This window comes from Haematobia irritans, chromosome 3 (genome assembly GCF_050003625.1).
Source record: "Haematobia irritans isolate KBUSLIRL chromosome 3, ASM5000362v1, whole genome shotgun sequence".
Classification (NCBI taxonomy): domain Eukaryota; kingdom Metazoa; phylum Arthropoda; class Insecta; order Diptera; family Muscidae; genus Haematobia; species Haematobia irritans.
Window position 1 is genome coordinate 123,248,093 of NC_134399.1, and position 21,334 is coordinate 123,269,426.

The window sequence follows — 21,334 nt, forward strand, 5'->3', positions numbered from 1 at the left end:
TTCATTTCTATAGGAAATTTTGTCTAAATAGTATTTCTATAGAAATTTTTGTCACAATTGTATTTCTATAGAAAATTTTGTCAAAATTTTATTTCTATAGAAAATTAAATATACCGTTTCTTATAAAAATACGCCAAAGATGTGCACCTAACCTCGCTAACTCCGGAGAAATATTGAGTTTGTGTAAATATACGCTTACATACTCGTATACTACCTGATGTTGTCTAAATTATTTCTATAGAAAATGTTGACAAATTTTTTTTTTCTGCAGAAAATTTTATCAAAATTTCATTTCTATAGGAAATTTTATCAAAATGTCATTTCTATAGGAAATTTTGTCAAAATTTCATTTCTATAGGAAATTTAGACAATGTTTCAATTCTATAGAAAATTTTGTCAAAATTTCATTTATATAGAAAATATTGTCGTAATTTCATTTCTATAGAAAACTTTGTCAAAATTTCATTTCTATAGAAAACTTTGTCAAAATTTCATTTCTATAGAAAACTTTGTCAAAATTTCATTTCTATAGGAAATTTTGTCAAAATTTAATTTCTATAGAAAACGTTGTCTAAATTTTATTTCTATAGAAAATTTTGGCAAAATTTTATTTCTACAGATAATTTTGTCAAAATTTAATTTCTATAGGAAATTTTGTCAAAATTTCATTTCTGTAGGAAATTTTGTCAAAATTTCATTTCTATAGGAAATTTTGCCAAAATTATATTTCTATAGGAAATTTTGTCAAAATTTTATTTCTATAGGAAATTTTGTCAAAATTTTATATCTATAAAAAATTTTGTTAAAATTTTATTTCTATAAAAAAAATTGTCAAAATTTTATTTCTATAAAAAATTTTGTCAAAATTTCATTTCTATAGAAAATGTTATTAAGGTTTCATTTCTATAGGAAATTTTGTCAAAATTTCATTTCTATAGCAATTTTTTTCAAAATTTCATTTCTATTCGAAATTTTGTCAAAATTTTATTTCTATGGAAAATTTTGACGAAATTTTATTTCTATGGAAAATTTTGACGAAATTTTATTTCTATAGAAAATTTTGACGGAATTTTATTTCTATAGAAAATGTTGACGAAATTTTATTTCTATAGAAAGTTTTGTCAAAATTTCATTTAGATATAGAAATTTTGTCAAAATTTCATTTCTATAGGAAATTTTTTCAAAATTTTCATTTCTATACGAAATTTTTTCGAAATTTCATTTCTATTCGAAATTTTGTCAAAATTTCATTTCTATGGGAAACTTTGTCAAAATTTTATTTCTATAGGAAGTTTTCATTTCTATAGAAAATTTTGTCAAAAATTTATTTTTATAGAAAATTTTATTTCTACAGAAAATTTTGTCAAAATTTCATTTCTATAGGATATTTTGTCAAAATTTCATTTCTGTAGAAAATTTTGTCAAAATTTTATTTCTATAGAAAATTTTGTCAAAATTTCATTTTTGTAGGATTTTTTCTTTCGAATTTTCATTTCATTAGGATATTTTGTTAAAATTTGATTTCTATAGGTAATTTTGACAAAATTTCAATTCTGCGGGTGACTTTATTAGTGGAGCCCTTTCTCGGTCCAGATCCTGAATTTTTCCCAAATATCCAAAAAATTTTGTATATATATTTTTTTAATTTAATTTCTATAGGAAATTTTGTCATAATTTCATTTCTATTGGAAATTTTGTCAAAATTTTATTTCTAGAATTTTTTTTTTTTAAATTTTATTTCTATAGGAAATTTTGTCAAAATTTCATTTCTATAGAAAATTTTATCAAAATTTCATTTCTGTAGGATAGTTTGTTAAAATTTCACTTCTGCATGAAATTTTGTCAAAATTTCAATTCTGCGGGTGACTATATTGTTGGAACCCTTTCTCTTTTCAGATCCTGAACTTTATCCTATAGCCTTCAAATATCCCAAACATTTTTTTATATAATGACCATAATTTTTGATTTTTAGTTATGCATTTAGCATATTTTTTTTTATTTTTTAATTGAAAAAAAATCTAAAAATGTTGATTTAAATAAAGCTACAAAAAAAATTGGATAGTGGTCTAATCGAATCGATACGAATCGAAGAAAACTAACGAGTGAATATCCTTGCCCTCATTAGTAGTCTTGAGAGGAGGTCATTTTCCAGGATTTGTGGATGTTGTGATAGTTCTTTTGCTTTTGGACAGGGGTGCTGCGACCGAAGGGGCTCTTGGTGTTGACCTGCAACATGTAATCACCCTCAGCATCGAAGGCAGTGTTGATACCCATATAGACGCGGGGAGCATAACTCTTTTGGTTCTTGTATTCATCCATGGATTGGGCACCTACGGCAGGGAAGTTGCGTTCATTGCCAGGGACAACAGATTCAGCGAAATAGCGGACGGCACGCATGGACGATTCAATGATGTTGTCAGCACCGGGAACAGCCTCATTGGGTCCCTCAGGGAAGAAATCAACATTACCGGTACGAGTAGCAGTGCCCATGCTGTTGGCAGTGGTGTGGATGATATCAACGAATTCAGCATCACCACGGGCCAAACCACTCAATTCTTCGGTGTTCTTGGCGAAGGCCTTGACAGGGTCCAAACCGGTGATACGGCGCAATTGGTGGCCAGTGGCATAGGTAAATTGACGACCAGCAGCACCGCAAATGTTGGCACCAACATTAGAACCAATCAAATGGAAGTTATCCTCCAAAACATCATTCTTCTCCACAAGTTGAACCAAGATGTTGCCAATGTTCTTGCCTACGGTCTCGGTATCCAAAGTGGCGTATTGTTCAAAGTTCTCAATGGTCTCACCGAATTCAATGACAATCAAATAGCCAGAGGGCTTTTGGGAAGAGTTCTTGGAGTTGGAGTATTTGTCGGAGCCATGATAACGTTGACGATCACCTTGTTCATCATCATAGGCATAGCCTTGCTCAGATTCTTGATTGTAACGTTGCATGTAGGCTTCAACCATTTTACGGGTGGCCTTCTTGACACATTCGGATTTGGAGGGGAGACCGGTAATGAAGACGGTAACATCTTGTTTACCAAAGTAGGGCAATTCCTTGGCAATGGTGGGCAATTGGCTCAATTTGAAATCGATCTTTTGGTTGTCGGGAGTAATGACGAAGGCAGGAATCTCACTAGGTCTGGGAGCATAGGTGGGTTCCAAAGCCTGGTTAGCTTGGGCCAAATGGTCTACAAAAGGAGAACAATAATATCAGGAGTCAGGTTAAGGAAAATTAGTCTGTCTTTTGTTAAGCTACTTACACAAACGATTGATCAAATCGGCACCTTCAATGGCAGACATGCTCTCCAAATCCCTGAATTTGATATCCCTCAATGAAGGCAAAGATTCCAAAGAGGATGCAGACATCCAATTGGTTGGCTTCATGCTGTTCTTGATGGAATTACGATTGTAATTCATACCCATGGGGATGGGTCCACGAATGCTAGTGGCACTGGCCACAGCAAGGACGCCCATCATAAGGCAGACAATTCTCAAGGGATTCATTATCCAAATGAAACAGACCTTCTTCACCCACGAAAGACCACAAGAAATCGCAAAGAGACTGATTTGAACCAAGTCGTTGTATCGATCACTTACAAAAGTGAACTATACTCATCGAAAGACTTCGCCCATATTATATATACTAAGATAGATGTGGTGGCAATTATTGCCTACAAAAATCATTCTGATGAGTTGGGTATTTTTTTTTTCTTCTATAGTGTCTGGGTTAAAACAATGTACTTCAGAAGAATTTGGTAAATTTTTTTATAATTTTTTGATTTTTCTTTCTGCAATATTTCGGTCAACGACATCAGAATCAGCTGAAAATTGCAATGGACTGGTTTTATTGTTTTCTTTTTCTTCTTTTCTCTTGAAACATAATCAGCACTTTACTTTCCACTATTTTGCGTTGCATTAATTTTTCTTTTTTTTTTGTAAATTATGATTGCGGTGTACATATTATTCCTTAAATTTCTTCCAGAAGAAAATTTGTGGGTCGTACAATTGAGGCTAGATTTACTTCTCTTTGTTTTTGGTGATCGATTAAATTTCATTTCCCCTTCCTTAAGTTTTTGGGGACATCAAAAAAAAAATGACACGCTTATTCAAATTGACCCACTTTTCGATAGGTGCAATATTAAATTTCATGTCTTTCATAACTTTACACATGTTTTCGGTGTCTTTGAAGAAATTCAAGACTTCTATGGAAATTTTAGGAGATGATTTACAGGACGATAATTAAGTTCTTGAATATTAAATTCTAAGGTATAAAATTCGAAATATGACAATGGTTAATCGAGAAATTGAACAAATGGTCAAAGGAAAACCACCAAGTTCTATGATTTTTTTCAATGAAAATGAATTGTAGGTAATTACTCTCCTCCAAAGGCTTAGTTAAATTATGTTATTAGATGAACCCTAAAAAATTCCAAGAACACCAACTTGTCGTCAAGTTTGGTTGAAATACATAAGGTTTTTGTTAATGACTTTGGAAGAAATTATAGATCAAGAAATATATATCGTTTTATTTGCTCACAAAAAAACTTACTTGAATCCAAAGATTTTGGATAAGAGATAAAAAATGGATTGAATAGTCTAACTGAGCCTTAAATAATGGGCTGCTACTATGCCTAATATTCGAAATATGACAATGTAATTTTAATCGGTTAATCGAATAACTGAACAAATGGTCCAAGGAAAAACACCAAGTTCTATGATTTTTTTCAATGAAATTTAATTCTATGCAATTGCTCTCCTCACTACAAAGAGTTAGTTAAATTAAAAATTCCAAGAAAGCCAACTTATGGTGTAGTTTAGTTGAAGTACATACGGGTATGTTCTGGATTTCACATGAAATACTTGCGGGGAATTTTTCCCGTAGGGGTTGTTTTGTGAACTAATTTTCCCCTCACAGACGGGACAAATATTTACGGTTTTTATACCCTGCACCATAGGATGGTGGGTTGTCATTCCGTCCGTCTGTTGAAATCACGCTAACTTCCGAACGAAACATGCTATCGACTTGAAACTTTGCACAAGTAGTTTTTATTGATGTATGTCGAATGGTATTGCAAACCATATAAACCGACGCTCAGATTTGGTTTGCGGAACCTCTTGGAGGAGCAAAACTCATCCGATCCAGTTGAAATTTGGTACATGGTGTTAGTATATGGTCTCTCACAACCATGCAGAAATTGGTCCACATCGGTCCATAATTATATATAGCCCCCATATAAACCGATCCCCAGATTTGGCTTGCGGAACCTCTATGAGAAGAAAATTTCATCCGATCCGGCTGAAATTTGGTACATAGTGTTAGTATGTGGTCTGTCACAACCATGCAGAGATTGGTTCACATCGGTCCATAATTATATATATATAGCCTCCATATAAACCGATCCCCAGATTTAACCTCCGGAGCCTCATGAGCAAAATTCATCCGATTGGGCTAGAATTTAGTACCTGGTTTTAGTATATGGTCTCTAACAACCATGCAGGAATTGGTCCATATCGTTCCATAATTATATGTAGCCCCCATATAAACCGATCCCCAGATTTGACTTCCGTAGCCCCTTGGAAGAGGAAAATTCACCCGATTCTCTTCAAATTTGGTGCGTTTTGAAATTTGGTACGTTTATTTCTATAGAAAATTTTGTCAAGATTTTATTACTATACAAAATTTTGTTAAAATTTTATTTCTATAAAAAATTTTGTCAAAATTTTATTGCTATAGAAAATTTTGACAAAATTTTATTGTTATAGAAAATTTTGTCAAAATTTTATTTCTATAGAAAATTATGCCAAACTGAATTATATATGTATTTAATCGCCCTTTTTTGTTGAATATATACTCCGTATGGACTAACTTATAATTGGGAAGACGGTGTTAAGAAGTTTTAAGATACCTTGCCATCGGCAAGTGTTACCGCAACCCAAGTAATTCGATTGTGGATGACAGTCTTTAGTACAAGTTTCTATGCAATCCATGGTGAAGGGTACATAAGATTCGGCCTGGCCGAACTTACGGTCGTATATACTTGTTTTTAAAGGAATCTTTCTTATTTCAAAATGCCACCGTGGTGCAATGGTTAGCATGCCTTGCATACACAAGGTCGTGGGTTCGATTCCTGAACACCAAAAAGTTTTTCAGCGGTGGATTATCCCATCTCAGTAATGCTGGTGACATTTCTAAGGGTTTCAAAGCTTCTCTCTAAGTGGTTTCACTGGAATGTGGAACGCCGTTCGGACTCGGCTATAAAAAGGAGGTCCCTTGTCATTGAGCTTAACATGGAATCGGGCAACACTCAGTGATAAGAGAGAAGTTCACCACTGTGGTATCACAATGGACTGAATAGTCTACGTGAGCCTGATACATCGGGCTGCCACAAAACCTAACCTAACCTAACCTATTTCAAAATGAGGGATTTGCTTGATATATATTGGGTGATAAAATAACATGAAAGTACTTTAAAAAACAGGATTTAAAAATATACCACAAATTATCCAAGGTTCTCCTTTCACTTGTTGCAAAAAAAATGGCGGTTGCTTAAAAGCAGCTGATTTTATGTATGTTCGTAACGACAGTGTTGCAAGATTTTGAGAAAATGCATTGAAACTTTTGTAATTGAAAATATGTGTGTTAATGCTTTTTAGATCACAACGAAGCATGTATGAACAGGATTATGCTTAAATTTTAAATAAAAACAAACACATTTTTGAACCAGATAAGACAAATTAAAACAATATTTTTGATCACAAAATTGCTATAAACGATTGGGTACCTTAACTTCTGCAAAGCGTCGCACGCAAGAGTCAGTCATTTATAATAAACTGCGTTAAGATTTGTCGCCGTCGGGAAAAAGCTGTATGCTTAACAAAATTATTTGTTTTTATTCATAACAGGTTGGCTGATAATTCCCCGGTCTGACACATAGATGGCGTCACTAGTATTAAATGCATATTATTTTTATATAGTACCAACCTTCAAATGATTCGTGTCAAAATTTGACGTCTGTTAGTCAATTAGTTTGTGAGATAGAGCGTCTTTTGTGAAGCAACTTTTGTTATTGTGAAAAAAATTGAAATAAAGAAATTTCGTGTTTTGATAAAATACTGTTTTCTGAAGGGGAAAAATACGGTGGAAGCAAACACTATTGATAATGAGTTTCCGGACTCTGCCCCAGGGAAATCAAAAATAATTGATTGGTATGCAAAATTCAAGCGTGGTGAAATGAGCACCGAGGACGGTGAACGCAGTGGACGCCCGAAAGAGGTGTTTACCGACGAAAACATCAAAAAATCCACAAAATGATTTTGAATGACCGTAAAATGAAGTTGATCGAGATAGCAGAGGCCTTAAAGATATCAAAGGAACGTGTTGGTCATATCATTCATCAATACTTGGATATGCGGAAGCTCTTTGCAAAATGGGTGCCGCGCGAGCTTACATTTGACCAAAAACAACAACGTGTTGATGATTCTGAGCGGTGTTTGCAGCTGTTAACTCGTAATACACCCGAGTTTTTTCGTCGATATGTGACAATGGATGAAACATGGCTCCATCACTACACTCCTGAGTCCAATCGACAGTCGGCTGAGTGGACAGCGACCGGTGAACCGCTTCCGAAGCGTGGAAAGACTCAAAAGTCCGCTGGCAAATTAATGGCCTCTGTTTTTTGGGATGCGCATGGAATAATTTTTATCGATTATCTTGAGAAGGGAAAAACCATCAACAGTGACTATTATATGGCGTTATTGGAGCGTTTGAAGGTCGAAATCGCGTCAAAACGGCCCCATATGAAGAAGAAAAAAGTGTTGTTCACCCATACAACGCACCGTGCCACAAGTCATTGAGAACGATGGCAAACAATCATGAATTGGGCTTCGAATTCCTTCCCCACCCACCGTATTCTCCAGATCTGGTCCCCAGCGACTTTTTCTTGTTCTCAGACCTCAAAAGCATGCTCGCAGGGAAAAAATTTGGCTGCAATGAAGAGGTGATCGCCGAAACTGAGTCCTATTTTGAGGCAAAACCGAAGGAGTACTACCAAAATGGTATCAAAAAATTGGAAGGTCGTTATAATCATTGTATCTCTCTTGAAGGGAACTATGTTGAATAATAAAAACGAATTTTGACAAAAAAATGTGTTTTTCTATGTTAGACCGGGGACTTATCAGCCAACCTGTTGGTTCCACAAATTTGTAACTTGGCTCTGAACTCTTAAATAGTAAACAAAAGATAATTGGCCACAAATGTAAGAACGATTTCATGATGTTTATAAATATCTTACAATTCAGTAGTTTTTCTTTGGATTGCAGCACATGAGTTCCTTCGCATTTCTTTAACATTTTGTCGCAAACTTCGAAATAAAAGAATTGTACAACATATGTGATTATATATTTTTACATTTTCCTCTGCAAATCATACGATTTGCAAACTTTCATTTTTCGGCAAGCGATTTCCAAAAATCTTGTTTCACGGGATACCAACAATCAAATATTTTTGAGGGGAAATCAAAGTGGAAGGTGAAATCTATTTGATGGGAAATCTAGAACATACCCGATGGGGTTTTTGGTCGTGACTTTGGAAGAAAATATATTGTGCTTTCTATAGAAATTCAAGAAATAGAGATTGTTTTATTTTGCTCACAAAAAAAAACTTACTTGACTCCAAAGATTTTGGATTTCGCGTAAAGATTTCATAAGATATAAAAGAATAGTCTAACTGAGCCTGAAATAATGGGCCTAAGTGAATTGTTTTTTAATAAATACATTTTTAGGAAGTCACCCGAGGCTTAAATACCCTACGGGAAATTGGTGCAAATTGCCACCGAAGGACCTATCACAGACCTGGTACCGGTGCTCTAGTTAGTTGCAATTTTTAAATAGTCGTAATTTATTGATTTCCGTACTCCCTTGATATTAAAATCTTATTGGATCTACGCATTTAATAAAATTATCAGAATAACTTATACTGAAAAAACAGTGAACCCACCAGGAATAAAACTCGATTAATTTTAGAAAATTTTGAATATTTTTAGAAAATTTTAACTAAACAGTATTACAAATGCTGGCATCACGACGATAGAATACGTGACATACGAAGTTCATGATAGACGCTAGAGGTGTGCACGTGTCACGAAATTGTCGTGACTCACGAAAATTTTCGTGATTCGTGCGTGAGTCGTGAGTCACGCTCATGACAACAGCGTGAGTGTGCGTGATTAACAAACCAAAATGTCGTGCGTGAGCGTTAGTCACGAAAATAATATCTTCGTGAGTGTGCGTGAGTAACGATTTTTATAATGGTCATGTTTTCAGACACTTCGGTAAGGTAAATTAATCATAAAATTATTCGTGAGTCACGGTATTTTTCGTGAGTCACGATATTTTTCGTGAGTACAAATTTTATTTTCGTGAGTGTGCGTGAGTCCTACCAAAAAATATCGTGCGTGAGTATGATTTTCAGTCGTGAGTGTGCGTGAGCGTGAGTAAACTATTATTCACGTGCACACCTCCAATAGTCGCATTTGTAGTACAATTTACAAATTTAATTTGTGTATAATTTTTTCCCACTTTTTAATTAATTTAACTAACGTACACAAAAAATTATTAGAGTAAAGGAAACTTTCTCCAAACATAATAATTCTTTGAACTAAAACAAAGTTAAATTGGCTTTAGTGAAATAGAGAGTTAAAAATTTTTTGAGTGTATTGTTCGACATATTTCAAAAGTTTTTTTTTTCATTTCAAATGCAATTTGGATGCCCAAAATGAAACAGATTTCTAAAATTGGTTCGTGAGGACCTATCCATGGGGTGCTCTTGCTAAATTTTCGCAGGACATGTCCTTTGGAATGAAGCCAAGACGTGTCCTAAAGTGCAAATTTACCCTGTCAATGACAAACCCATGTTAAAGTGGCCCGTCCCTTCCATACGTTTTGACCAGAACTGGGACTAGTCCTGTACTGAAAAAAAAGTAGCTCGTAATTTATGGCAAATTTTGAACTGACTGAAATTTTGAACTTCAATTTAGTTAGGCGCATTTCTACCCATCTAGTTCAAATTTCAAACATTTTATGAAAATCTCGTAATAATTATTATTTTTATTTGGTTTGATAACAGATTTTCTCCTATCATAGCAGATCAGTTCTACCAGTATGCTTACCGAAGATAAATTTGAAGATTTTATCTATGAAGACTAGATCAGATTTTAGTTTTAGAGGAATCATAAACATCTCGTGTAAATGTGCAAGAAAATGATAAAATAACGCCTTGATTTGAAATCTAAAATCCGTTTACACTCAAAAGTAAGTGAACCCTCTATTTCACTAAAGCCAATTTAACATTCATGGAATAATTATGTTTGGAGAAAGTTTCCTTTACTCTAATAATTTTTTGCGTACGTTAGTTAAATGAACTAAAATATGGGGAAAAAGAAATATAAACAAATGAAGCATGAACATTTTCTAAATTCATACTTCTCACAAAATAGTACATTATTTTTTTAAAATTGTAAATTTAAAATTTTACTACAAATGTGCCCATCTTGAACTCCAATTTTTTCCTTCAAACTACGAAATACGTCTAGATTTACAATTTTAGGCAAATCGGATAGAAAATACAGTTTCTAGATACCCAAGAAGTAACATCGGGAAATCGGTCTATATGGGGGCTATACCAAAACATGGACCCATACCACTAGATTTCCAATTTCAGCCAAATCGGATAGAAAATACAGTTTCTAGACGTCCAAGAAGACGACTAACAAAAACAATTCTTGATAATCTATCACAACAACAAAAATTGGAAGTCCTTCCTAAGTCATTACTTTTAAAGCACATTAAAAAATGCTCTTCTAGAAATGGATTTTCACTAGACAAAAAGTTCTTTTAGCGTTGTATATGTAATTTAAAATTTCTAAATTTTACTGTGTATGAAAAAAAGTTAGGATAAATAAAATAATGGAAATTTCCAGAAAATATTTGAAAAGTTTACCGATTCATATCTCGGCGGCAAAGGTCTCGGTGAAAATTTTTCGGTACAATAATTGGAAATATTATTCAAAACCTCTTTACATAAATTGTAAATAGCTAAGACACAAACCAGACAGATTTGGCCGCGCTCCGAATGACTTCGAATACAGAAACCTTTTTGCCATAAAGTACAAGTCACACCCTTTCTCCCGATACCAAAATATCCTGGGCAGGATTGCACAATGGGGCATTTTCCTTATATTTATCCATCCAAGTTAGTATTTTTCCATTGAATTGGATAAAACACAATTTTCTGGATAGCTTTCGAATATAGCGACCATATAGCCAGAAAGTACACATTACGACCTTTCTCCTTATACCAAAATATCCTGGGCAGTTTTGCACAGTGGGTAATTTTTCTTTATATTTCGGACGTAGTTTGCATTTTTGCATAAAATTGGACAAAACACAATTTTCTGGATTGGTATTGAATATAAAAACCTTTAAGTCATAAAGTACACATCACGCCCTTTCTCCTGATATCAAAATATTTTGGGCAGTATTGCACAGTGGGCCAGTTTTCTTTATTTTTCGATCATAGTTCGTAATTTCCTATTAACTTGGATAAAACACAATTTTCTGGATTGATTTCGAATATAAAAACCTTTTAGCCATAAAGTACACGTCACGTCCTTTCTCCAAATACCAAAATATCCTGGGCAGGATTACACAGTGGGGCATTTTTCCTTATATTAATTCATCCAAGATAGAATTTTTCCATTAAATTGGATAAAACACAATTTTCTGGATTTCTTTCGAACATAGCGACCATATAGCCAGAAAGTACACGTTATGACCTTTCTCCTGATACCAAAATATCCTGGGCAGCTTTGCACAGTGACCTTAATTTATAAAAATTAAGGATCCATTAGTGCGGTTTTATTTCTACAATATCTCAATCGTTATTGTGTTTTTGATCTATGTGACCTTATTTTCTGAAAGTGCGCTCCTAGGCCTTTATTATGGCATCAAATTTGTCGCTTAGTTACTTTATTATTGGTCAAAAGTAGTCAAAATATATATAACAATTTTTTGATCGTCTTAGCATAACTCAATTAACCTATTCGGTGCGCGGCTAAATCTGTCTGATTTGTACCTTAGCTACATACAATTTACAATTTATCTTCACGCACATGTGTAGGATCAATAAAAATTAAAATTATACTGAAAAAAATATTTACTTGATATAAAAGATTACGCAACCTAAATTTTAAAATGCGCAATTTACAAAATATTAAAACACATTTTTTTAAATAACGAAATTTTAATTAAAATAAAGTTTATAATCTTTGCTTAATTTTTTTTAATTTAGGACACAAATTTTGGAATTGAATTTGCGTCCCTCCGTTAAAGTCGCAAATAAGCCAACTGCACTCAAATCGATGATTTGATGGTGGCAAAGGAAAAGAGATATGTTTGTGCGAATTTATTTCGGCATAAGCCGGCTATCATGTAAAACCTTTTTTCGGAAGGTTCAAGTGTGGTTTACTTTTGGGTTTAGTGAAATGCCTGAATTTATTCCGATAATTGGTTGATAGTTTTGCTGCAAGTAGAGTATGCTGATGAGGAATGTGGTAATTCCGAAACGTGCGTCCATCCAACCATCTTGCAGTCTATAGGGCTTTGCTCAAATAAATTTGACAAACATTCTTTTAAGATACACTTGTAGTTTAGTCAATGCATGGTTTTAAGCTGAAATAAAAAAACAACAACAATGTAAATAATTTTCGACAAATTCAAGAATATTTTTTAGACAAACTTAACAGGTTGGCTGATAAGTCCCCGGTCTAACAAGGAAAATCACATTTTTTCGGTTTTGCCTCAAAATAGGCCTCAGTTTCGGCGATCACCTCTTCATTGCAGCCAAATTTTTTCCCTGCGAGCATCCTTTTGGGGTCTGAGAACAAGAAAAAGTCGCTGAGGGCCAGATCTGGAGAATACGGTGGGTGGGGAAGCAATTCGAAGCCCAATTCTTGAATTTTTTCCATCGTTCTCAATGGCTTGTGACACGGTGCGTTGTCTTGGTGGAACAACACATTTTTCTTCTTCATATGGGGTCGTTTTGACGCGATTTCGACCTTCAAACGCTCCAATAACGCCATGTAATAGTCACTGTTGATGGTTTTTCCCTTCTCAAGATAATCGATAAAAATTATTCCATGCGCATCCTAAAAAACAGAGGCCATTACTTTGCAAGCGGACTTTTGAGTCATTCCACGCTTCGGAGACGGCTCACCGGTCGCTGTCCACTCAGCCGACTGTCGATTGGACTTTGGAGTATAGTGATGGAGCCATGTTTCATCCATTGTCACATATCGACGGAAAAACTCGGGTGTATTATGAGTTAAGAGCTGCAAACACCGCTCAGAATCATCAACACGTTGTTGTTTTTGGTCAAATGTGAGCTCGCGCGGCACCCATTTTGCACAGAGCTTGCGCATATCCAAATATTGATGAATGATATGACCAACACGTTCCTTTGATATCTTTAAGGCCTCTGCTATCTTGATCAACTTCATTTTACGGTCATTCAAAATCATTTTGTGGATTTTTTTGATGTTTTCGTCGGTAACCACCCCCAGTCAGAAATTTACGATGGTTATAAATATTGAGCGTTGTAACAGCGTTGGAAGCCAACGTTGAAACGACGCTTGCTAAACAAATTAATTGACGGTTTTTAAATAGTAAATTTTCCATAAAATTTTCCAATGTCCAATGGTTTTTAATGAGTAATGGATGTATTATTGTTGATATGAATTGATTTATAATAGAATAATGTTCCTTTATCATATAAAGTGAATATGTACATTAACAGTGAAACCACTAGGTTAATTTTACAAATGAGCCAATTGTAGAAAGTTTTAACTAAACAAAACGCTGGCATCACGCCAAAACCCAAATATAAGTACTTATTTATCGACTAATTGAAGAAATTTTGTTAGACATAATTACTTTTTTTTTCACATGTTAAGGTGAGTATTAACTTCGAGTTTAGCCGCTTAAATCGCTAAAGTGAAAACTAAATCAGTAAGAAAAATGCAACAAATATGCATAATTTTATGCCTTTTAAGATTTAGTTTTCACTTTAGTGAAAAAATGCGACTAAAGGTGAGTATTAAGTTCGAGTTTAGCCGCTAAAATCGCTAAAGTGAAAACTAAATCAGTAAGAAAAATACATGATATTTGTTGCAAATTTTATTATAACTTGATGGGGAAAAGCCCAAAGCAAATGTTCACGAAGTTTGTATTCCTTAAAATGGATGATTAAAGAAAAGTAATCGTGAAAAAATGACGTTTTTAGAGCTAAACTCGAACTTAATACTCACCTTTAGTGTCGGGAATTTTCTTTGTATAATTTAGGAATTTAAGATGGTAACACTGAAAAAATGCAACTCTGTGTACAAGAAACAACAATTCATAAACAAACGTGAAACAGTTATAACGGCGATAACAAGCGTCACTTCGAAATAAGAAAATAAAATAAAGAATAAATATTGGTAAAATGTCTCAAAATCGTAACAAAAGGAAAATTAACACCCTTGATACAACTGAAGGTAAGAAAAATGTCGTGCAATAAAGAATTCATTTCTTTATATTTTCAATTTGTTTCTACAGACACTGATAAAAGGTTGGACTCCATAGGAACGATGCCTTTCATAGGAAAGAATCAAGCAAAGCGACAAAAGCTAAAACACAGAAGAGGTACATTTTGAAATCCTGAATTGATATAATTGTTTTAATTAATTTTTCACTTTACAGATGCTATAGATGATAATTTGGATTTTTTCGAGACGGAGGACCACAGTATGCCATCCCATTCCGTAAATAAGGATGACGAGAGTAAGGAAATGTATTTCGCCTAATAGAGGCCATTATCAACAAATGTTATTCTTTATCTTTCTATGTAGCTTCATTCAGGGATGAAGTTAGAAGAGAGTTAAGGGCTATTAAGGACGAAATTGGAGAGATAAAAAATGAGTTGAAGAATGAAATTTGCAGTTTACGGAGAAGTTTACTTTATAACTTCAAAAAATAGAGAAGTCTATTATTTCCAACGTGAACACCATATTAAAATATTTTTTTTACCAGTTAGAAATGTCAATCTTAATCTTAATTATGTATTTTTCCTATTAATTGTTAATTGTTAAGTTTTCTGATGTTCCTTTGTAAAGTGTGAAACACTAATATAAATATAACAATAAAATATTCAACGTATTTTGTTTTGTTTCAATAGCGGTTTTAAGGTACTGTAAAATTATAATTCTAGCCCTCCTAAAGCATTCTAGAAACAATTGGAAAGACGTATGAAATGTTGTTTTTCAGTGCTTTTTAATGGTTGTAAAAACCATCGATACACCGTATAACGATGTTATCATTTTGGGGTTGTCAAAGCGTTCGTTAAACCATCGGAAAAGCGTATAAAATATTCATGACGCTTTGAAAACGTTGTTAAATACAATCGATACACCGTGGAATGATGTTATCATTTTGGGGTTGTAACAACGCTTTTTCCCACCGTGTATCAACCGTTCACAACGCTTTTACAACGCTTTTCCGATTGGTTTTTTCTGACTGGGCCTCTTTCGGGCATCCACTGCGTTCACCGTCCTCCGTGCTCATTTCACCACGCTTGAATTTTGTATTCCAATCAATTATTGTTGATTTCCCTAGGGCAGAGTCCGGAAACTCATTATCAAGCCAAGCTTTTGCTTCCACCGTATTTTTTCCCTTCAGAAAACAGTATTTTATCAAAACACGAAATTCCTTTTTTCCATTTTTTCACAATAACAAAAGTTGCTTCACAAAAGACGATCTATCTCACAAACTAATTGACTTACAGACGTCAAATTTTGACACGAATCATTTGAAGGTTGGTACTATATAAAAATAAAATGCATTTAATACTAGCGACGCCATCTATGTGTCAGACCGGGGACTTATCAGCCAACCTGTTATTATATGTTATTTCACCTATTAAAGAAAAGTTTGAAGAAAAAATTGGAGTTCAAAATTGAAAATGTGTCTTTAGTGCCATACGAAGTTTTATTGCAAAATCTTTGAATTTACATCCAAAACACTGAATTCGGAGCACACCTTAAGAAGTGCTCAAAATTCAGTGCAACGGAATTTGAAATGGTGGACATCCGTCCTATGACAAGTCCGTGTTAAATTCATCGCTTCTGCGCCAATTTTGTACCACTTCCAGATCCAAAAAGAACATTTTCACTACTATTTTGGCGACGCTTTTTTGCTGGGCAGCTTTAGGGAAATATAGGGTTCACTTTTTTTTGAGTGTAACATCGCGTACCAAATTTCAACTAAATCGAATGAAATTATTTGTACGTGAATAGTTTTATTAATACACCTCGAAAAGAGAATGTAAATTCGATAAATGAGGTCTGCTCCGAAAAAAAAGTAAACTGTTTTATAGAAGAAAATTGAACTAAATTGTACTCCACATTTTGAGATTTCCACAAAGCGTTGTTAAAACCGGGAAAATTTAATGAACTGTTGTACTTTTTAACTGCAGTTCACGAAATTACATCCTCTCTAAGAAGAAAAAATTAACTAATAGTAGAGAAGAAAATCATTGGCGCCAAACCATGACCATTTTAACTATACAGTAGTTCATTCTTACTATTTTTGGGAATCGTACGAAAATCTTCTTTTGCTTTAGTTCATATTGAACTTATGTGTACGGCCATTGAACTTTATACCCACATTTAGTTCATAAAATTTTTGAGGTATACTTAAAAAAGTAACATTTCATTAAGTTGTGGAAAATTTCAGAAAAAAATAATAAAATTTAACTACTAGCAAATAATTTTTTTCCAATAAAAATAACTTAAATTTAGTGTTAGTTTAAGTACGGAAATTTTTTCTGTGTGTATACTAATTTTATTTGTATTGATCCTAGATTTAAAGTCAGATAGTTCGCCTTTATTTTTGTCTTTATTTTAAACAATACCAAAATCCTTAAGGGAACGTCAAAATCTTTGGATTTCAGTAAACTTTTTTTGAGTGTATATTCATTTACTCACCTTCACCATGTTCCCTAGAACTTTCAAATAAATTGAAGTATTTTAGATTTTACTACATTGTGTCTCGATATACTGAAAAAAGTTAGTTCCATGAAATTAAAAAAAAAAAATCTTCCCCGACCAAATATTAAAACATCAAGTACGCCATATTAACTTTATAATCTCCACCACCTCCTCTGTAAATTTCAAGTGAATCGGTGAAGTTTTGTTATTGTTGGTTTCTTCTTCAATCATTATTATTGTTTTAAATTAAATTATTTGCACTGTACTTTAACAAAAAGTCTGCCAAGAGGGATGTCATCCTCCCCGACCAAATATCGAAAATTAATGTAGCGGATCTTTGTCTAGATGCCAACCTCAACTTTCACTGAAAATTTCAGGCAAATTGGTCAACTTTGGTCCAATTTTCAAAAAGTCGGACATAGGGGAGGTCCCTCTCCCCGACCAGTGAGGGCAAAATGAGGTACCATATTTTCACCACATGATTGCCCTCAACGATCTTTGAAAGTTTCAAGTTGAAAGTTCCAAGCTTACCCGGAACAAAAAGTTAAACAAAGATTTTGACCTTCCCCTAAGAATTTTGGTATTGATTCCGAGCCAAAGATGCGGCTTCTTTAAATCAAAGACATTTTTAGCGACCTATCTGGCTTTAACTCTAGGACCAATAAAATTTAAATTAGAATACAGATCTCATTTATCAAATTTTCATTCTCTTTACTCAAGTACAAACAAATGTCAGTTTAAAAATCCAAATTATAACGGATACTTCAAAGTTAAAAATGTTTTCTTAACTCCAAAAAAACTTTAAACCAAAGAAGCTAAATCCTCAAAATAAAATATTTGAAGCGTTTTTATCTTATCTAAAGTTTCAATATTTCAGTTAATTTAAGGACAATTTCTTTAAAGCAAAAATGAGTTTCTTTACTTTAAGGAAAATTAGCCTTAGTTCAAAGACATGGAACTTTAACGGAGGGACGCAAATTTACAAAATGTGTGTCCTAAATTTAATGAAAACAATTTTTGAAGCAAAGATTATAAACTTTATTTTAATTAAAACTTCAGTATTTTAAAGAAATTTGTCCTTAATATTTTGTAAATTTCGCATCCTAGAATTGAGGTTTCGTAATCCTTAATACCACGTAAATATTTTTTTCAGTGTACAAATAAACAAACCTACTTTGCGTGTTATATACAGATGAACAAATGTTCCGCATTATTTGGTTTGCATTGCATATCAGCCATCCTGTATCTTATTCTGGTCATTATGAATATAATCAGCAGCCATTTAAATAATGTGGAAATACTTTTTCATAAATTGTACCATAAATTTTTAACTCTTTTTATATATATTTATAATTGATTGATTGTCTATGCAATAATTACAAGCTCGAGCAGTTTCTCTTCATTAGCTTCTCTAAAGCCCCTGTACGTTGAGGCATAATTTATTTCGTTATTGTAATATATTGCATATATGTTAAAAGAAATAAAGAAAAAAATTGTGGATTGAACTAGACGCACGTGTGTATGTTCCCAAAAAAAAAAAAACGATGGTCATCACATTTGCGACCCATAGCTCTGTCATCGTTTTCTTTTTGGGAACATACATAGGGATGTCCTATATGCCCAATTAACATATTAACCCATTGCGTTCTTTACCACAGTAAAATTGGTTGAATTGGGCTAATAATTGCTGGCCCAGTCAATATTTTTTTCTTATTCGGCTCCGTGTTACCTATTGAAAAGGTCTCTCGTTGGGCATACATATGACACTGTAAAACAGGGAATTCACAAAGAACGAGTTTAGAATTTTATTACAAACCATACTACATATATGTAACTACACTGAAAAAGATATTTACCTAATATAAAAAATTATTAAAATTATACAACCACATTTTACGATAGGCAATTTATACAATCAGAGAATGAAGCCGCCGAGTCGCGCTGCTGACCACTTCTTGCCAGTCGACGCCGCCGCATATGTCGACAAAAATGTAGGCGTCTTTTAACCCAAAATATCGATTTAAATCAGAAAAATGTATTCAATATTTGTCGTATTTTTTGCCAAAATTTTGAACATTCCACCGACAAACTATCAATTACAAGCTGCTATAATAGTTTCGCTAAAATTTTAGCTCAGAAAATCTCATCGTAATGAAAATTTGATTGTAAGATTGGTTGTACAACTAATCTCATTACCATTCGAATGATGCGCCGTGCAAACCAGAGAATGAAGCCGCCGAGTCGCGGCGCTCAAATTTAGCCGCCAATTAATCAAAAATAATTATTAACAAGTATATACAGTAGTAAGTTCGGCCGGGCCGAATCTTAAATACCCACCACCTTGAATCAAGTAACATATAATAGTTTCCTTTGAAAATGTCAGGGGGGTTTGATGGCAGATATTTTCTCAAGCAGATCAGTTCAACCAGTACGCTTCCCACATATATATGTAAAGATTTTACCTATGAAGACTAGATCAGATTCTGAATTTATAAGAACCATTTTTTGTTTGAGTTTTAGAGGAATCATAAACATCTCTTGTAAGTGTGCAAGAAAATGATGAAATAACGCCTTGATTTGAAATCTAAAATCTGTAGATTTTGATCCCAATTATTTAAATGATTACGAGAAGTAAAATCTGGAAATTTTGCATTCAGTTTTAAGCAATTTTCATGATCAGTACGCCTTCTATACACTCAATAAGTGAAATCGGTCTATATGGAGACCTTACCAAATGGACCGATAATACTAAATCATATACACTTTGTTATGGGTCTAAAATGCCAGTATATTTTCAATTTGTGGCAAATCGGATAAAAACTACGGATTCTAGAAGCCTAAGAAGTAAAATCGGGAGTTCGGTGCAATGGGGGCTATACCAAAACATGGAAGGATACACACAGTATTCAGCACATTTAATTGTAGTTCTAGAATCTAGACCCGTACCGATACTCAATTTATTCGGCACACCTCTTTATGGTCCTAGAATACCTCTAGATTTCCAATTTCAAGCAAATTTGATCGGTCTATATAGGGACTATATCGAAATAGGGTCCGATAATCACCATTTTCGACACATCTCCTTATTTTCCTAGAATACCTCTCTATTTCCAATTTCAGGCAAATTGGGTAAAAACTACGGATTCTAGAAGCCTAAGAAGGCAAATTGGATAAAAACTACGGATTCTAGAAGCCCAAGAAGTAAAGAAGTAATCGGCAGATCGGTCTATATGGGGGCTATATCAAAATATGGACCGATACTCACTATTTTCGGCACACCTCTTTGAGGTCCTAGAATACCTCTAGATTTCCGATTTGAGGCAAATTGGGTAAAAATTACGGATTCTAGAAGACCAAGTAGTAAAATCGGGAGATAGGTCTATATCAAAACATGGACCGGTACTCACCATTTTCGGCACACGTCTTAAGGGTCCTAGAGTACTTCTAGATTTCAAATTTCAGGTAAATTGGATTAAAACTACGGATTCTACAAGCCCAAGAAGTAAAATCGGGAGATCGGTCCATATGGGGGCTATATCAAAACATGGACCGATACACCCCATTTTCGGCACACCTCTTTATGGTCCTAGAGTACCTCTAGATTTCCAATTTCAGGCAAATCGGATAGAAAATACACTTTCTAGACGCCCAAGAAGCAAAATCGGTCCATATGGGGCTATACCAAAACATGGACCGATAGGCACCATTTTCGATACACTTTTTGATGGTCCTAAAATATAGATTTCCAATTTCAGGCAAATTGGATAAAAACTACAGTTTTTATAAGCCCACGACCCGAAATCGGGAGGTCGGTTTATATGGAGACTATATCAAAACTTGGACCGATACAGCCCATCTTCGAACTTGACCTGCCTGCAAACAAAAGACGAATCTGTACCAAATTTCAGGATGATAGCGCCATTATTGAAGGATGTAGCGTGATTACAACAGAAAGACAGACGAACATGCTTATATCGTCTTAGAATTTCTCCCTGATCAAGTATATATATATATACTTTTTATAGTCGGAAATCTATATTTCGATGTGTTATAAACGGAATGACAAACTTATTATACCCCCGTCACCATTCTATGGTGGTGGGTATAAAAATAGAAAAATGTATTAATAATTGTTGTATTTTCTGTCAAAATTTTGAACTGTCGATCCACAAAAATCTTGCTCAAAAGATTTGAATGATATGTAAATTAGATTGTAAGATTGATTGTACAACTAATCATATAACCATTCA

The 21,334-nt window shown here is 33.8% G+C and overlaps 1 protein-coding gene and 1 long non-coding RNA gene across 2 annotated transcripts; one reads left to right on the plus strand and one right to left on the minus strand.

Annotated features, from left to right (window-relative positions):
• Positions 1–1,958: 1,958 nt before the first annotated feature.
• LOC142229101 (vitellogenin-2-like) lies at positions 1,959–3,613 on the minus strand. Its single transcript, XM_075299644.1, has 2 exons — positions 3,267–3,613; positions 1,959–3,194 (listed from the first exon to the last, which is right to left on the minus strand). The coding sequence occupies exons 1-2, from the start codon at positions 3,508–3,510 to the stop codon at positions 2,122–2,124; spliced, it is 1,317 nt and encodes a 438-aa protein (XP_075155759.1). The 5' UTR covers positions 3,511–3,613; the 3' UTR covers positions 1,959–2,121.
• Positions 3,614–14,804: 11,191 nt separating this feature from the next.
• Positions 14,805–15,255, plus strand: LOC142231569 (uncharacterized). The gene is made up of 2 exons (XR_012720826.1): positions 14,805–14,880; positions 14,949–15,255. It is a non-coding gene; the product is annotated as an uncharacterized LOC142231569 (long non-coding RNA).
• Positions 15,256–21,334: the final 6,079 nt, after the last annotated feature.